Here is an 18,147-nt window from a genome sequence, read left to right as displayed (position 1 = left end):
GTGGTGAGCGCGTTTGGTAGGCGTATGTGTTGTGTACGCTTATAATCTCCACCATTGCGATCTCGAAGTCGCGAGAGCGTACGGGAAACAGGTTTGGCGTCCTGATAGCGGAAGCCTGTCAAACGGAAGGGCTGGGTGAGTCGTAGAGGGTTGCTGTGAGCGTAGCAGATCAGTGGTGTCGGAAGAGAGAGACAGAGAAGATGGCTACATTTGTGGACAAAGACTCCCTCAGTGATGCTTACGAGGATGTGCGAGCAGATGGTTCGTCTACAAACTGGTAAGTCAAGCTAGTTATGTTTCCGAGTTTTGACACGCGCTTCGCTGGAAGTAGTTTTTTCCTTGCTGTCAGGGGCGTTTACCTGACAGGTCAAGCATGGGAGACGGCGGAAACAGTTCAAAGCAGATCGTACTCGGCTGACCTTAGTAATTAATCAGAAAAATGAAAAGATAAATCATTATGCCATCTTTTATTTTTTGGGGAACTACCTTTTGATGTAAGTTACCTGTAACATGTGCTTGCCATTATATCGGCTATTCGATACGCCCTTTTCTCGGTAAACCAGTTCGCTGTTCACGCGCACACACTATCAGAAACATGCAATATCAGCGAAGTCTCTCCTTCCCCCCACAACCTTCGTCTGGAAAGTTGGATTTTCCGGAAAGCAATATTCCACGCGTCTGGCGCGTGGAAGAATGGCACGTCGTGATAGGAGTAATGCACTAGTTTTCGTTGAATTTTGAGAACCCTGTTTCTGATATAAAATTTATTCTTTCTCGCTGAACCAGGAAATAAGTATTTATATCAATTCAAGATGTATGTTATTCGCAAGGAGGACGAAGTCGCTTGATCAAGAGGGTCATTTCCTTGTGCCTTCAACCCTCCTGCCTCCCCCCATACCTCGACTTGTCGCGCATCCACTAATTGAACTAACTGGAGACAGCTGCGAGGTGAAAGGGAATTTTTGCCCCATTGTAGGAGACTATCTGCCGAATTATCGGCAGATAGTTTCAGAATTCTATTTGTTTGCTAACCAGCTCATTTTGTTCTTTAAATCTCAGTGTTTTTGCGTCGTTTTTCCCTCCTCCGTATATAATAGTTCATTTCGTAGGTCAAAGCGAAGGTGTTTTTTTTTTTTTGTTTTTTTTTTTACGTCTGCTCAGTCGACGAAATGACTATGATTATCGTCTGTTGGTCTTCACGGATAAGCTTGAGGCTTGTCACTGAAGCAGTTAAGTTACCTCGAAATAGCACCTGAAATGTGAGCAAACGAAACCTAACGGTTTCGATCGATCGTGCAGTTGTTACTAAACTTGGGTTTGTAGTTCAGTCAAGGCATTACGCTTCCAGCATTTTCACAAGCGAGGAAGTCGGTTTGTCATTCCACTAATAAGCAATTCTTAGAGTTCTAAGAAATAGTGTGGTGCCCGATGACTAGTCGTCAATTGCGCCAGATCCGCTGAATAAAAGTAATACTGTCTTTATTAATGGGATGTTATAAATATATTGATATTTACACGATTCTTCTTTTTTAAAAGAATCTATTTTTCGTATGTTTTACTAAAGAATAAGTACATGTAATATTCCAATTCCTGAGTTGGTTTTAGAGTAAGTGCTGCGCATGTCACATTCTAGCTTTAACTTTATGACTGAGTTAATTTACAATTAATTTATTACGCATGCTGGGTTTTCTGCGTTATGAACGTACTTGTATCAACGTAAAAAAAAATACTAGTTTTTAACACAGCTTTTTCCCGTGTCAAAAGCTAACTTTTTGGATTGAGAGTGCTGTATTTAGGATTATTCTTTAGTTTATGCAAGTTTCCTTAGGATTTTTTGCATTTCCGTTTGACGTATAAATTTTGGTTGTAACAACCTACACGTAAAGCTCATTTTTTAGTTTAAATTTAAAATAAGTTCATGAAAATTTCAGCTATCTGTGCAGTTAATTTCCTCCGGATCTGGCACTTTTGTAAGTGTATTACGCAAAATGTTACTCTGAATCATCAGCAGCTTTATCACAGCTTTGAGTTTCCTTCGAAGGTCAGTAACTCCAGTTACTGTGGCACGTAGTAAACGTGCTCTGGAGTAGACGTCAAAGTTTAAAGGAATGCTGAAAGATATCGTGTTCATGAGTATGGAAAGGAGGGGTAATAGGCGCGTTTTGCAAGTGATTTTATTTGTAACTTCCATGTACTTAATATTTTAATTTCTTTTTAGAATGCTTAAATATTAACAAGATGATATGAAAAAAAAACTTCAATAAATGATAGTAGTACATGTATACTACTATCACTGTACGGAGAGGGCGTAAATTTGTAAATGTTGCCGAGACGAAACTTGTGGTTTCAGTCGGATAATTTCGTGATATTGTGCGCAGGTTGTGTTCGAGATGCACTACGCTTCCAAATCGCTGTATTGGGCGATTAAATCTCTTTGGGATGAACAACTTAAAGCAATTACTTTGAATTAATGCAAATACAATGTGGGCTCAAGATATAAATAATGAACTAATTTACTATTTCTTGGCGGGAGAGAAAGCACTGAAATAGTTATTTTCAGACTTCACAAAACTTAACTTGAACTGAATTTAACCCCATGGATGTCCACGGATTTTTCTTTTTAGAAATTCATGCCAATTAAGCCCATATAATTAATGATGGGAATAATCTATTGTGGTAATTAGTCGAGGTAAAACTCCAGTACACGGTGCCCCTTTGAAAATCACGTGCCTAACCTGCTATGGTTAGCGTTAGTTAGGGTGTTTATCCCACCCTTGCCCTGTTTTAAAATCGGGAACTCGTTTTCCTATTTTAAAACAGCTGGAAGAGGGGGAATAAACACCCCAAGACCATGGCAGGCTTAAGGCGCACCATGTTCTGGAGTATAGCGTTAGTCGATTATAAAATCTATAATAATCGACTGTATTGTATGCAAATTAAGTGATTATAATAATCGATTGTATGCAAATTAAGTGATTACGAAATCGATAACTAAAAAAGCACAGTAAAGGGATTTGATTCGATGTTAACAACTAGTGCTGCTGTTTCCACTTGGTAAATAATTTTTGTATACTGTATTCATTCAGAATGAACTCTTGGCGAGAGTGGAAACAGCACTTCAGTTTTGATTAATATCGGATCGAATCCCTCTACCGTGCCTCTCTTTTTTTTAGCTTTCTGTCGATTTCTTGATCAACTAACTTGCATGTAATGGATTATTTCTATTATACCCATCACTAATCATTAACACCTATCGAACGTTCGACTGCACGATTTATGTAAGCAAACTCCAAAGCATCTTTTCACTCTTCCATAACCTAAAATCCGGGTCACCATCTACTTGTAGATGACAGGCATTTTTCAAGTACTTAAGTTGAATTCAACAAGGTGATACCAGTCAGTAATGTATAGAACCTGCTATGTATTGCACATGGTTATAGGTGCCAATGAGCCGCAAATTCTCAAACAAACTTCTGTGGTGGGCATCACTAACCTGCTACTCATTTTTTCCAAAATGAAAAACTGGAACCTTAGAGGTTTATAATTGACCACTGAGTTTATAAAAGTGCTGTTCAGGAAAACTTTTTGCAATTCGTGGGCTAGGATGCATTATGCTGTGCCACTCGCTGAAAACAAGCATTGCGTAGTCACTTGTCATTTATTCATCTAGCCCAGAGGTTCCCAAACTTTCACGGTGCACTTAAGTGTCCCAGTAATTTTTTTCACGGCACCCCTAGGCCAAAAGAAATGCCAAACGCAGTGGTTTTCGACCTTTTAATATACAGTATACCTATATAATAATGCTTCATATAGAGGTACTAATAAAGATCACCACAAAACTAAAACGATGCTGTACAACGGATACCGTACACCTTAAATATACAAATTTAAAATAATTTTTAAGTAACTTAAACCCAAATTACACGGCACCCCAAGAATGTCGTTGCGGCACACTAGTGTGTCGTGGCACCCCGGTTGAAAACTACTGATCTAGCCCATGGATGTCTGGGCCGCGTGCGGCCCATTTCTTCACTGTGGCCCGCGGCCAATTGGCAGCCTAAGTGTTATGCTCCTCAAGTTTTAAACTAACGTGTCGCAAATCTACTTCTGCATTGAGTTTTGAAAATATCCGTTTTTAGTCATATTTCATATCCGTTTTTTAGCATTAGGGCATCATTATTACTGCATTAGGTATCTTCATAATATTGTATTTAACAATATTATAATCATATACAATCATATAACAATAGTGTTATGTGATTGTATATTTTAATTTTTAGTTGTAAAAAAATTAACTGTAAATGTAAACGCTGATAATCCCCCCCCCCCGCAAAACGCGTAGTTAGTAGTAAGGAACCGTTCTTGTGATCCGTGACTTTTTAGCAATTCATCTGTTTTGTCCTCTAGCTAAAGACTGGAAGCCCCTGACCTAGCCAATTAGCATTTTCATTATCTTTCCATCCTGGTGATACCTCTGTTTGGCCAGGGGATGAACTCGTGCATCTTTTAAAATTCTGATTCAGTCGTTCTTGTATTCTCTAAAAACGACTGCATAGAAAAATTCAATCCCACACTGAAAGAGAAATTGGCTTTCTGTTTATGAACCCAGGAATTACGCAATGCTGTCGATCGTTTTCTTCCAAGAATTTCTTAAAATAGAGTAATTCCCAGTTTCTCTTCGCGTTACCGCACGGAATGAATATTGGTCATGTCTCCGCAAGGAACATGCAGCTAGTCTTACTAGTATACACAGTAATGTATCTTCCAAAAATTGCTAAACAATTATAAAAAAAAAAAATCCTATATTTAAGGATTTTTTTTTTTTTTTTAAACAGTCTACTTGCGCAAAGCTAACACTTCTATAAAAATTGTGCTAAATGAGAGCTTCTAGACTTGCTTCACAAGAAGCAAAAGAAAAACAGCAAACATTTGTTTACAGTATTTTATTATTATTATTTTTTTTCTTCTCTTGTGTAATTTATATCGTTACTTCTCTCGCCTTAGTACCAGTTTCACTTTTGATAAGTAATTTTAAACAAATCGGAGATAACATCTTCCGGGTTTTGGGTATGGTTACATCCCATCCCGATAAACTGGCCTTAAAACAGTCTACATGCCTCGTTACCTCTACTTTCTTAAAAGTACAGTATTTTAAAATAATCTGTACTGGCAAGTGGCTTTCGAAACGAAAGAAAATGCGTAGTTGACTATATTAAAAAAAATTAAACTTAACAAGCGATTTTATAAACAAGGATATTTTTCTATTAAGAGTATTATAAACAAGAGGGGAAAAAACCCCGCAATCTAAGCAAATATGGTAAGAAAATTGAGATCCTGAGAAGGCCTAAAGAATTATTAGGTGTTCGAACTTTTTTGCATTCGGCGTTAGGAATAAAAAAAAAAAATTAAACTCGCTGTTATATCTTCGTGAGCTACGATCAAAGCTCAGTGAAGATCCCATGTGAAACTTCAGTTGCCTTCCCCTTAACTGAATGTTTCATCAATGGCAAGTAAATTGAAAACTGCTGTAATATCTAGTATATCAACAGTTAACATACTATATTTTCTCCTCTCTCGGCTCTTTTTTGCACAAGTAATCATACAGCCGCTAGTTGTGTTGATCAGTTTAAATACTGCCAGTTTACTATCATAGTACACGTACTTCATTTGCTTTCGTTTGGTACGCCACACGTGTTTTCTTCTGCTCGAAAGCACGACTGTCACGTGATTTCTGCGAAACGGTTTTCTCATCGATTGACTCCTAGAAAATAAGCGTAATATCAATGAAATAGAGGGATCTGGTTTCCAGCACCAGATTTTTTCTTGTTATTAAAAAAAAAAAAAAAAGATACGGCAGACGTTACGTTCCAGCTAAAACTAAATAAGTTATAGTGCCGGAAGCAGGCAAAATATATTCAACTGCAGAGATCAATCGAATAAACCGTAAGTCATTCTTAGATCTGAATTACTAAGTGGCTCAGAAGGATATTACTTCACAGAAAAGCCTTCCGATTCTTTGAATGTACAGGCGACTGTAACAGTCGATCGCAGAAAACTATTCCTTAGTTTTCTGCGACTGAGCAAAGAAGCTGCCCAAAAATGATAATGAGCAGTGCTCAAGCAAAAGATGCTGCCCCGGTCTTAACTGAATATCCTAATTTATATTGTGCAATTCTTTTGAGCAGTAACTATTTTGGAAAAAAAACAACGGAGATGTGACGTTAGTTTATTTTTCCAAAATAGTAATAACGGAATTTCATTGTACAAAATGAATGTATGACTAGAATGCGAATGTTGTGTATGCATAAACGCCGATTCCATTTTGATGACTGCCCTCCCCCTGTAGTCTATTTTATATGGTTATTGAAACAGTGTGGTTAAAAAAAAAAAGTGATGTGAACCTCCTACCAGTACCGCGTATGATCTACCCATGAACAGTGTATAGGCACGACAGAGTAGTAATATACAGTGTCAACCCCCATAGATTAATGTTAATTCCGGTTACACGTTAAAACGCATAGAAAGTGGCGCCACAAATTTCGGACTTAAGAAATAGGTTGGAAGAGTGCGTGGAGTGGAATTTTCTACAGCTTTGTAATTGCGATGGGCAATATCAATTCACCGATTGTTTAGTATGAAATATTCACAATTGTTCCAATACAAAAAAAAAAAAAAACTGTAAAAGACGGAAGAATAATGAAATGTAAAGATATCGGAAATCTTAAGATAACGGTTGTAATAGCCGTGTGGTAACTCTAAAGTAGTCGTTTTCTTCCTCAGTTCAAATCTGTTTTCGCCCCATTACATTCCCCCCTTTTTTTCTTCCTTATAATTTAAATTCATTTCTCAAGTATACATATGGTAATTTATGTATGTTTTCAGATTTTTAATTTAATTCCTTTCCTTTATTTTTGCTATAGCATCCTATGAAATGAACTGCCATCACATAGCTGCTAACCATAGCCATCAATTTTTTTTTTTTGTATACTATACAAAATCGGGAATCAATGAAAAATTTGGAATACAATTATGTGACTAAATTGACAGTTTTATTACTGAGTTAGTTATTTTCTTTAACAAAATTTAGCATTCTTTCATTTAGATCACTATTTATTTGAGTCAGCTTTACAACAAAAAAAGGACAAACTTTACATTTTTATTATTCAAATTCCTTTAATTTATGAAGTTTCTCATTATGTACGAAAGATTTGAATTACGTTGTTTTCTGCAAATTGAAATAGTAAATCATCACATGAACTGCCCTGTTTATATATATATATATATATATATATATATATATATATATATATATATATTCTTAATTATCCATTCAGCATAGATCCTCTGTGGTAGTGATAGGTTAATTTAGACGATCTTTAAAGATTGTCTATAATTTATTACAAAATCAGAATTGAAGTAAAGTATTTGGAATTAGCCATTCCCTTTTACTTATTATTCTAAATTTCATCATTATATTTATATATTAAACTCCATCTAGTATCCCTTTGTAGTCATACCAGGATCCCTAATTACAGGGTCAGGCAGTTATGCTCCCAGTATATATCCGAAGTAACATTATATAAAGATATTTTCTTTACTTTTTACTATCTAACCCTAATTTTTTTATACCTCAAGATCTATTAGAGCAATTCGAGGGAAATTTGAGGTACTATTACTGTACTTAACCCTACTTCCTTTCTCCTTATGTCACCAGTAGCTTTCTTTTGCATAAATGTAAATCAAATAATATTACCACATCTGAAATTGAAAATTGTTGGCCTCCTATTTTCTATATATTCATTTCGTAGTCCTGTCGGGCTAGCTGTTATCTTGCCTATTTGCTGTTAAATATAAATTTTAACCAAGTAGCCTTTGTTTATGATATTAATTGGACCAAATTAAGCAGGCAGATGGCAATCAGAAACAGGTAGCTCTGCTAATTATTGGTAGGATATTTTGAAAGGGGTCAGCCCTTGAAAAAGTTCCTTTCAATGTATCTATAGATCAATAATTGGCTACATAATCATTATTGTATGCTATATTAAATATTATTACTAATTATGTTTATTTCGAGGGTATGGCAATGTAGACCTACACAGGCTATCTTAGTCTTTAAGTTATTTTGGCCTTATGGCCCGCTGTATACTGTTATGTTTATATACATATTCAGTACCTATATATTATACTTTTACTGTAATAACTAGATTACAGACTGATGTAATGTTCAATCTACTATTGATGGCATTAATCTCTGATCTGATGTAACTTACTTTTTTTATATATATAAAGCATATTGATTTGTCATAAAATTAAAAGCAAGACTTGTATGCCCAGTATAAGCAACATAAACAAATAAATTAATGATAATAAAGCACTGTCACAATCTTCAATACAATCCTTGATTTCATAAACCATAAAGATGCTATGATATGCTGTTACTGAGAAATAAGCTTTGCTTCCTTTGCAGATACAAATATCAGTATCTTTCTTACAACTCCAGCATCAAAATTCAGATAATTTTGATACTGGAGTTGTAAGAATGATATAGATAAAGACTCTGAAGCATGCTTAAGACTTTCTTGTGGACAGTTCACTAGACTGAAACAAGTGGGAGCTGTCATCTTCAACAATATCAGAACCTTTCTTTTAAACTATGATGCCAATTCTGAACTTTCTTTCCTTTTTTAATAAAAAGGAACAGGTATTTACAATCTTCAGGTCTGGCTTTCAGAGACAGTCTGGAGATTACTTTAGAATGTCTCTGAAAACCAGAAGACACTTCAGTGATTTGGAGTTCACCAGACAAATAGAATTCCATCCAATTGAAATGAAATTGTATCTTATTTGAGGATTTGTCATGTTTTATGTAGTTCAGTTAATATTGCTTTGATACAACTGATCTCTAATTAAAAAAAAAAAAATCATGACAGTTTTTCTCTCTAGCTTTCACAGCACATGTTTAACATTTCCCAGTTATGTATTAAACATATTTCAAATTTTTTTTTTTTTAAGGGATTTTGATGTTGGACTAGACCAGTAAGCAAAGTTCACATTTTTTTCACTTTTTGTTTTAACATAATTTTCAAGAAAGACTGAATAAGCATTTTTTGCATATTATCTTTGTGCTTGTGGCTCATAATCCACTCAAGGTCAATAAAACATGTTTTATCATAAACATTGTTTTTTTTAACAAAATTTTTTCCTTATGAAATACCAAATCAACTTCAGAAAAGAAGATATATTTGATACACGTATCATTGTATTCAACAATTCCTTTGATGGCCATTTCAATCCATACTTCTCACTTTAAAATACATCTTTTCAATATCACGATCTTTTGGGCCTAATAGTAAATTTTTTACATTTCACAATTGTTGCTCTTTAAAATATTTCTAACCTGAGACATGTGCCAGTACATTTTCATCAGAAATATCCTTACTGTACCTCATTGATTCTCACTTTGTCAGTGAGAGGCACCTCCATAGCCAGGTGTTCAGGAGCAGCAGTGCGTAGCACACGCTTCTTGATTAGACCGGGGTTCGAGCCAATGACCACTATATATCCCTGGAGCAATATGTCCCTAGTTGCTAATGCTCCTAAAAATCAAAATAACATTGTCAGTGAGACTTACTGGCTCACTAGCAGCTTGGTCAAGCAAAGTATCAGTATGGTTTAAGAGGCCAAGAAGAACAGCAGCATCATTTTCACAATTAGATAATGCACTTTGTTTATTCATTGTATGCACAGTGTCTTTATCCTGCATAGCTGTTATTTGCTTCTTCAAACAATTCAGCAAAACAGGGCAGAATTCTGGCTTATTAGCAATGTTCAACATTAAATGCTTCATGGTTTTTCTGCTTGATAAATTGAGCTTCCTTCTCAATAACTTATAAGTACTTGGGCTTTGAAGGTAAACATAAAAGCAAAAGCCTTGGGCATGGCTGAAAAACATGGACTGAACGCCTCACAATCAGTTGAAGGAGAAACTTGGTATTTGGCCAAGCAAATTTGATAAGGTTTACCCTTCATTGCTTGTATAACACCAATCATATAAAGATTGAGATCCACACAGTCTAGCATTATTATATAATAATGATGCATAATTATCTTGATGTCGAATACTATCATACTTACCAGATGCTTTCAGCCAGTCAGTAACCCAGAAAAAAAAAGATTAATGAGCAGGAATGGCATATATATATACACACATACATAACTGCACATTTTATAAGGGAAGAGTCAACTCCCAACCCAATTAGATCTTAAATCTATAAATTCAAATAATTTGAATTTATAGATGTAAGCACTTTGTATAGATCTATTCATATTAATGTAGCTGAGTGGTCAGAAGCGGGAGTGCAGTAGCACACACTGTTAGAGTAGACTCAGTTTGTTCAAAGCCCCTGACTGCTAAATATGGCTGATCTGCTAACCAGTGCATAGCAGATATGGTCCATTTCCCTCAATATGAATTGTTTGAGGAGGCTTCCATCCTGCAGTGGATTGATAATAGCTGCTGCTTACCTCTTATTCATATTAATTAATGTAATAAGTTTGGAATAAATTAATAATTAGCTATTCAGCTTTTTTTTTCCTCTTCATTAAATATTTCCTGGTTCTATCAATTATGAAAAATTACCTTAAATGGTCTTTCGGAAATCAGTATAATCGCACTCCAGATTTATTACATGAGAAGCACTTCTCGTTCATAATGTCAGCAGAAAAATACAAAAAAAAAAAAAATAATGCGCAAAAATAATTAAAATAATAGAGACCGAAATGCAATGAAAAATTATCTCGCTACGCTAATAATATTAATACGCTACGCCAATAATAATACACAAATAATTAAAATAATAGTAACCAAAATGCAAAGGAAAATTAACTCGCTCGCTACGCTCAACGAATTAATCTTTTCAAACCAGAACCAATTTTGTTAGCACTGGATTTTGATGGCCACCTTAGTTTATAGGTCGAAATTGGTGACGCTGGGAGTAAGTCAGCAAGTGGACACTCTGTATCTTATTATTCTGTGAGCAACGAGATGGTGTTTTACTATTGATGGATTTTCTTAATTTTAACCATCTTTCACGTAAGAGTCAGTAGGTGTAAATAACAATAGTGTGTGATTATCACATATACAGTTTTCGATACCCAATTAAATTGCGAGACTAACTGTACCTGCAACGTCAAGGGATTATGCAGGAAAAACTACTTATTTTGAATCCTCACGACTTTTTTTTTTTTTTTTTTTTGTGGTTAGGTGCTTTTGTTACACGCACTCCTTTCCGTGAATAAAGTAGAGTACTGGCGAAACTGCCAGATCCACAACCGCGTGCTCGAAGAGTCAGCGGCCTTACGTTAAGTAATGTTGTATGTTTTTAAAATGGAAGAGAAATTCTCGGCGATGGGTATCCAGTATAGCCTTTTCGAGTTTTAGATACAGAGTAATCACTAGGTTTATATTTGAAATTCATCATTCTAATGATTATACCCTTTAGTAGTTATTAACTACTAATGGGTAAAATGCACAAATTTTCAATAAGGTTATCTGCCTTCCTTTACTTCATGAATATGGGTGTGCCGATTCCGAATATGGCTTTAGCTTTTGCTAACGTCATTCAGAATCGGCACACCCATATTCGATTCCCCCCCCCCCTATTTCTGGTGCCCACAAATGGGGGGGGTAAATAGGTGATAGTACTACCAAATATATTAACAATGTTTAACTTCGGTACAGAACAGTTTAATTTTTGCTACAAGTAAACAAGCTAAAAAAAACTAACCTATTTTATTACTATTAACCTCCTCGGGTTAATAGTAATAAAAGCTATCCCTAAATGTAAATTTGAATGGCTGTCTTTTACGGTCCCTGTAATCATCCCACAATACAGTCACCTAATGAAGCATTCCACCTTCCTTGTTACCTCTTCTTATTGACTGTATGGCCTGGTGGAATATCTCCCCATACTTCTCACTAACGTCGCCCAGATTTGGTCTGGGGAGGGGAAGTGCAAGTAATGGAGCTTGATTGGTATATTGCTTTTCTACAATTATCAATCTTAATGATACCAAGAAAACGATTCATTATAAAACGAAATGCAATATTTCGCTCGGTATTTATCACTGTCTTCCTTGTAAAGAAAAACAAAATGATAATGACTCACTTGTAAAGTTAACATCTGCTTAATTTGTATACCAATAAATATGCCGCCTTTCGCATCAGACAATTCTGGAAACATTGTATATGCTTCAGGGTTGCCTTAGCATCCAATGCATTTAACAAAATGTTTGACCAGTCACAGATGGAGTGAAGGCAGTAAGCCTCATAAGCACGCTACATTCCTGTTTCGTAATTACTGTAAACTAAAAAAAAAAAAAATTTATGACAACTACAAAAGGCTGTGATATACTTATATCACAGTATTGGTATGCGCTTATTTAAGCACCTAGTCAATGGCAATAACGCCTGGTCCACAGCTGCGGGAATCCGAGGAGTCAGTGGGCTCGACAACTGGTTTGATATGATAGTTAGACCTTTCAGGGCTGACTTTATTTTCGCCTCTGACCAAATAAAAAAGAATAATTGGATCCAAATATTCTTTTTGATTTTAACCAGAAAAACCTTATTGGGAAACTAGAAAATATTTCGCTGACGCTTCCTTATTTTTCCAATTTTACATGAAAACTTGTGATGTGACATGCCCGCGAACGGACGTGGTAGGTTTCCTCTGATTATTACTTTTAACTCTAATCACAGAGTTATTCCACCGATTACATCTTTTTACATGGGTTGATAAGATGAAAGAAGACGCTTGTTGACATTATACTTAAATTTCTGTAAATTGCTTTCAGAAAATACGTATGAAGGGAGATTGAATACATGATGGTGAAGAAATGTTGGTTCTGTGAATTTGGAGTTGGACAGTAAAAGGATGCTGACTGATTGCGGCACGGTTTGGAAGAGAAAGGAGGAATTATAGAAGAAAATTCAGAAGAACAGTAGCCATGGAAGTATCTATAAAAAAAAACATGCAGCAGAAACACCATATCTATGAGACAGAGTGAAGAGATTTTGTAAGAGACTGATCATTCAATTAACCTAACTGCAATCTATTGAATGGAGTCTAGAAGTCTGAGAGATTTTGAGGCCGCCCCCTCCCCAGATGTGGGAATTGTTCCCACATCTGGTTCGATGGTAGGGCTAATTTGTACAGACTGAATACCTGTTTAGAATAGTAACGGCGAGAGCCATAGAGAATTTTTTTTGTTGTTGTTGTAGAGGAAGCGATCATGATTGAAAATAATAAGAATTTGAAGTTTGACTTCTGGGAGGGCTTATTGGTGGAACATCGTTGAGAAAGCTGAGACACCCTGGGTTATAACACCAGAAGAGGAGGAAGCAATATTTGTGATGTGTTTATGCTAAGAGATTCGAGTCAGGGTAATCCCCAATAGATATGTAATCTTATCCAGAAATCGGAGTGTCCTCGAAGAGGAGCAAAAGAATCCCTTTTGCAAAATACAAATGAGTTTTAGGACTCAAATTGAGTTCTCTGTTCCATTGTAGAACCTGGCGATCAGCATTTAAGGAATTGGTAGTGGATATTCGAGAAGTTGGAGCTGTTTGTGCAGGACAAGGTTTCTCAAATTGGAAGGTGGAATGCCAGCGGTGGCCAACTTAATTTGTGATGCGATATACTGTTTTTCTTCAAAATGTGCCGCGATCTACCAACTCAAGAATTTCATTGCACATGGTTAAAAAAGTTTTTCAATACATATTGAAAAATGTTGTTTATAAATTTTAAAATTAAATACAATTCATAATTCTTATTTTAAATTCACACGTATTTTAATTTATGCGAAGTCTGTCTTCATGTCATCTGCCAAGCTTTCAAAATCGGGGATATACTGTGATAAGGCCAACCGTAAAGATCTACTGTATGCAAGTCCGTAAGAGTAGAGCGATCTTCGTCTTTGTTTGTTTCAAATACGAAAGGCAGATTCACATAGATATGTGGGACCAAAACATAAATTTAAAAGTTTACTGCATTTTTTTACATTTGGGTACTTTTCTCGGCAAACATATTTTAGGAAGATATCGTTTCGCAATGTAATAATTTCATTTTCAAGTAATATTTTCTCTGTGAAAAATCTTTTTTTTTTTTCTGCAATATGTTTCGTTCTAAGTCGACATTAAATTGATAAGAAATATATTGAACAATGTCTTCAATTGTTTTGAAATCACTGAATCTGGTTTCAAAATCATCCACAACTTTCTTAATTTCAGAAACATTTCTCACTATTAAATGCAAAAACAAGATATTTTTGCAAATGATCTTACATATTTGTAAAAATGATCCGAATTTTTTTCTGTGAGATCCTTACCATTGCCAAAAATTGATATTTATATGCAGAAATACTACTAATCAGCGCGTTGAAGTGCCTTTCTAATTTTCTGTTTTTTGGATATAGCCACAGAAACATTGCAACTCAAACATTTTTCTCTTATTATAAAAAAGTATTCTAGTTCCCACTCTTGATGAAAATGATACGTTTTTGCTCTTTCTCGTAGTATTAATTTTAAATCAAAGGTTATTAAATTAACGTATAAGTACTGTACAGTTATTAATATTAAGTAAGGTAAATAAGAATTCGACACACTATGCTCTCCACAACGTAACTTGTGTGCGTTTTCACTAGACAAGCCTTGCGGCTGCGCGGCGACAAAACCAGTCACGTGATTAAACGGATTTGTAATAAGCATATGCAATGGGGCGCATAATAATACAGTATTTAGATTTTTTATATATGTTTAAAATTCGTCGTGATCGATCGAAATTAAAGTCGCGATTGACTTGTTGGCCACCCCTGCAATATGCTATCATAAGCAAAATTATGGATAGGACTTCCAGTCTATAGAAAAAGGTCCTCAATATACAAGAGGAAAAGACAGGGAGAAAGAACTGAACCTTGGGCACACCAGAATTAGTGAAGAAGTTGACAAAGAATAGTATCATCACGCGCAGCGAGCAGGCAGAGATAAACCTGGATTCCCAATTACAAAAACAGCTGGCAATCCGTAAGGTAGAAGCAGAAAGAAGTGCAGTGGGAGTATAACTGGCCCGGAAGGATTTGTCACCCTCTTTATGAATTGGCTGGATATGAGCAATTTCCAAGCAGAAGGAAAAATATCAGTGGAATAGGAAAGTTTTTAAAAAGACCTGGCACACAGAAGGGTGGCATTCCTGTTTTTGCAAGACCTCGACCCCTGCTTACGTTGGTTCACACCTGGGTAGTGACCTCCAGTATACTATTTGCCGTATTTCAGGACTTGCACACGGAACTACAGCCCATGTTACTAATAGTCCTACTAAATGTGCAAACAGGATTTGGTTGTCGGCGAAAGACTGGACTTCGCCGAAATTCGATCCATTTGATTCAACTGTCACCCGAATATCAGTTCTGTCAGTGTTTTAGACTTCCAGGTAGCAAGCCCAACTTTTCATACCTGAAAGAATGTCTAACTTTGTCAAGGTTCAGCCTATACGATTCGTTGTTAACTGGTTTAATTTGTTAAAACTGAATGACGTGAGGGAGCGAGACGAACGACTAATAAAACCACTTTTGTGTACAGTATTCTGAGAAAAATACTACGGGGTTACCTCTCCTCCCCCCGACATTGAGCTTATGCACATGTGCAGTTAAATTCAGGAAGTAAACTTAAGTCAACACATTTCATGACTCGTCCACCCAATATTCAAGTTGCTTTCGCATTTTGCAGAATGAAGCTTTTTACGAACACTGTGCCGTGGCATGCATAGTACTCGCAATACTAGACAATTTCAGGTTTTATAACATTTATAGGAAATGTGCGCTTGCTCGTTAGCATGACCTACAAGAAATCTGAGGTTGTTTAGAAGACCTTAGAGCTGCACCTTCGAACCAACTCAATGATCTTGTGTATCTTTTCCGCTATTTGAAAGAACGCAAAGCATGTTTTATCTGTAGACTTTCTCTGTCCAGCTTCAAAAGATAACACTCGCATCTAGCCCACTCACTATGATAGCGAATTCGCTATTGTAGTAAGTGGGCTAGATGAGTGTTCACAAGTGATTTTTGTTTTGGGCCTTTTCACACACCTTAGCCAAGTTAGTCGTGCATGAAATTCAGAAACACAGCTAGACCAACCTTTAAAATAAGCGCAATTAACAGCTAAAATATAAATACTTCGTCTTTTTTTCCCCAAAACAAAAGCTCCTGAAGGTTTGTTGAAGATGCGAAACTTTCCTTTACCTTAGCTGTAAAGCTTTATCTTCAAAGGCGTAGCAAAAATTTGTATTTTTCTTCTGTTGGCTTGCAGCAGTTGTAACATTTAGTCCTTCATGGAATCAAATTTCCAGGGTGTATTTCCTGCCTGATTGACTTCTGGTTTTCACTGGAAAGGATTCCATTGGAATGTGATTTCAGTTTCTGGAATGGCGAATTGCTTTTGATGAATGACAACTAAAATGATATTTTCACTCTACTTTTTTTTTTACTATACAGTGTATTCTCATTGGAGTCTAGTCTTTTGTGAAGACTGGACACAGTAAAGATGTCCAGTCTCTCGTGTGCAGTCTTTCGCTACAAAGAAAGCTGCACATAGGCATGTTGGAAATTAAACTTCTAATATTAGAGGACACCAGTTCATTTTATCGCACGCGTACGAACTTCAGACGTTCCCTTTTTGTTCCGAGATGTTTGTCCAACTATTTTTCCCATAATACGTAGTTCTTGATTAAGTTAAGATCACACCGACACCCGGGCAATTTAAACAAATTATACGAATACTTAAATATTCTTCCGATACAGACCAACTGTTATTTGTGCATTTTACTAGAAAATGAGGACAGGATATTTGATTTAATGAATAAACGTAAAAAAAAAAATATTACTGTTCGATAATGTGACAGAGGATCCACTTGATAGAATTTGATCCTTTTCATAGTAAAACAGTGGTTATACGGAACGATCAATGTTTAAAGTGGTGTTTTTTTTTTTTTTTTTAAAGAAATACAAATTACATGTACGGTGGTTAAATAATGGAAGCGGTAATAAGAAACAACTGTTACGGGTATGCATTAATATGGTATTGGGCCACCCTCTGCTTTTAAAATAGTTTGTATTCTACATTATTCATATAGATTATTCTACATAGATTCATATAAATCTTGAACTGTCTTAAGAGGAATAATTGGGCCATTCTTCATGAAAGAACGTTTCAAGCTCCTCGAGTGATGAAGGGAAGGAAATCTATTTCTCGCCCTCTCCTCTCCGCAGGTGTCAGTAGTCTTGGAAACCACCGTGCACAAACACGTGTCATATGCAAATAATCATGGAGAATACCGTGCGTGCTTCCTACTGATAATCTCAACATCTCTGCCAGTTGCCTTATGACGATTACAGAAGCAGTGTTTATGGTTTGTGTGATTGGAGCTTCAGAACTGCCGATTTTTGTGATTGAATCACGTTCATCTTTAAGCATGTAGAATTATGGAATTCATTTCTTAGGGTTAACTTTTCAAAATAATAGGTAAGTCTGCCTTTTTTTTTTTTTGCTAGCGGGAATAAATACGGGAATAAAATGACTAGCTAAAAAGTACGTACTTTAAAAAAATAATAGAAATTTCTAGTGTTGTAATATTTAAAAGTTTTCACTGCTACCAGACAGTTTGCTAATCTTAATAAGCTAGGCATAAGCTTGTCATTTAAACGTCCAATGTTTTGTAGAAGTGGTTAAGGAAAATGTTTAAAGGAAAATAAATTTAGGGTAAAAATCATCATGCAACGAGAGCTATAGAACACTATTGTACAAATAGAACAAAGAATTTTGTACATACTAAGAAACAGACCAGGTTTGCTGCTAAACGTGTCGATCTCATCTGTGGAGATCCTTCATGAGTTGCCTAAGTTTGATGACTGCTACATGCAAAAATGGAGGTTTTACGGTGCTTTTATAATAAGGTATGGTAACAATGAAGCTTTAATTTCAGTTTAATTGCCATGCCAATATCTGATAATGTGGATATCTCATCCACTAGGTGTTCAGGCTTAACGGTGCATACTTATCCATCAGTGAGAACCTATAGTTCGAAATCACGGTAT

At 35.8% G+C, this 18,147-nt stretch overlaps 1 protein-coding gene across 1 annotated transcript in view; it reads left to right on the top strand.

The window, feature by feature from the left end:
- The window catches only part of LOC150082834 (coactosin-like protein), a 157,375-nt gene continuing 139,228 nt past the window's right edge, over positions 1-18,147 (top strand). Inside the window, exon 1 of the mRNA XM_090376851.1 lies at positions 1-277. Within this exon, the coding sequence (XP_090232977.1) occupies positions 201-277 (77 nt within the window). The 5' untranslated portion in view covers positions 1-200. The remainder of the gene's footprint in view (positions 278-18,147) is intronic.

This window comes from Mastigoproctus giganteus, chromosome 7, assembly GCF_048544385.1.
Source record: "Mastigoproctus giganteus isolate SK-2022 chromosome 7, ASM4854438v1, whole genome shotgun sequence".
NCBI lineage: Eukaryota > Metazoa > Arthropoda > Arachnida > Uropygi > Thelyphonidae > Mastigoproctus > Mastigoproctus giganteus.
Note: the sequence above shows the minus strand (reverse complement) of the source record. Positions and strands in the feature narration are given on the sequence as shown.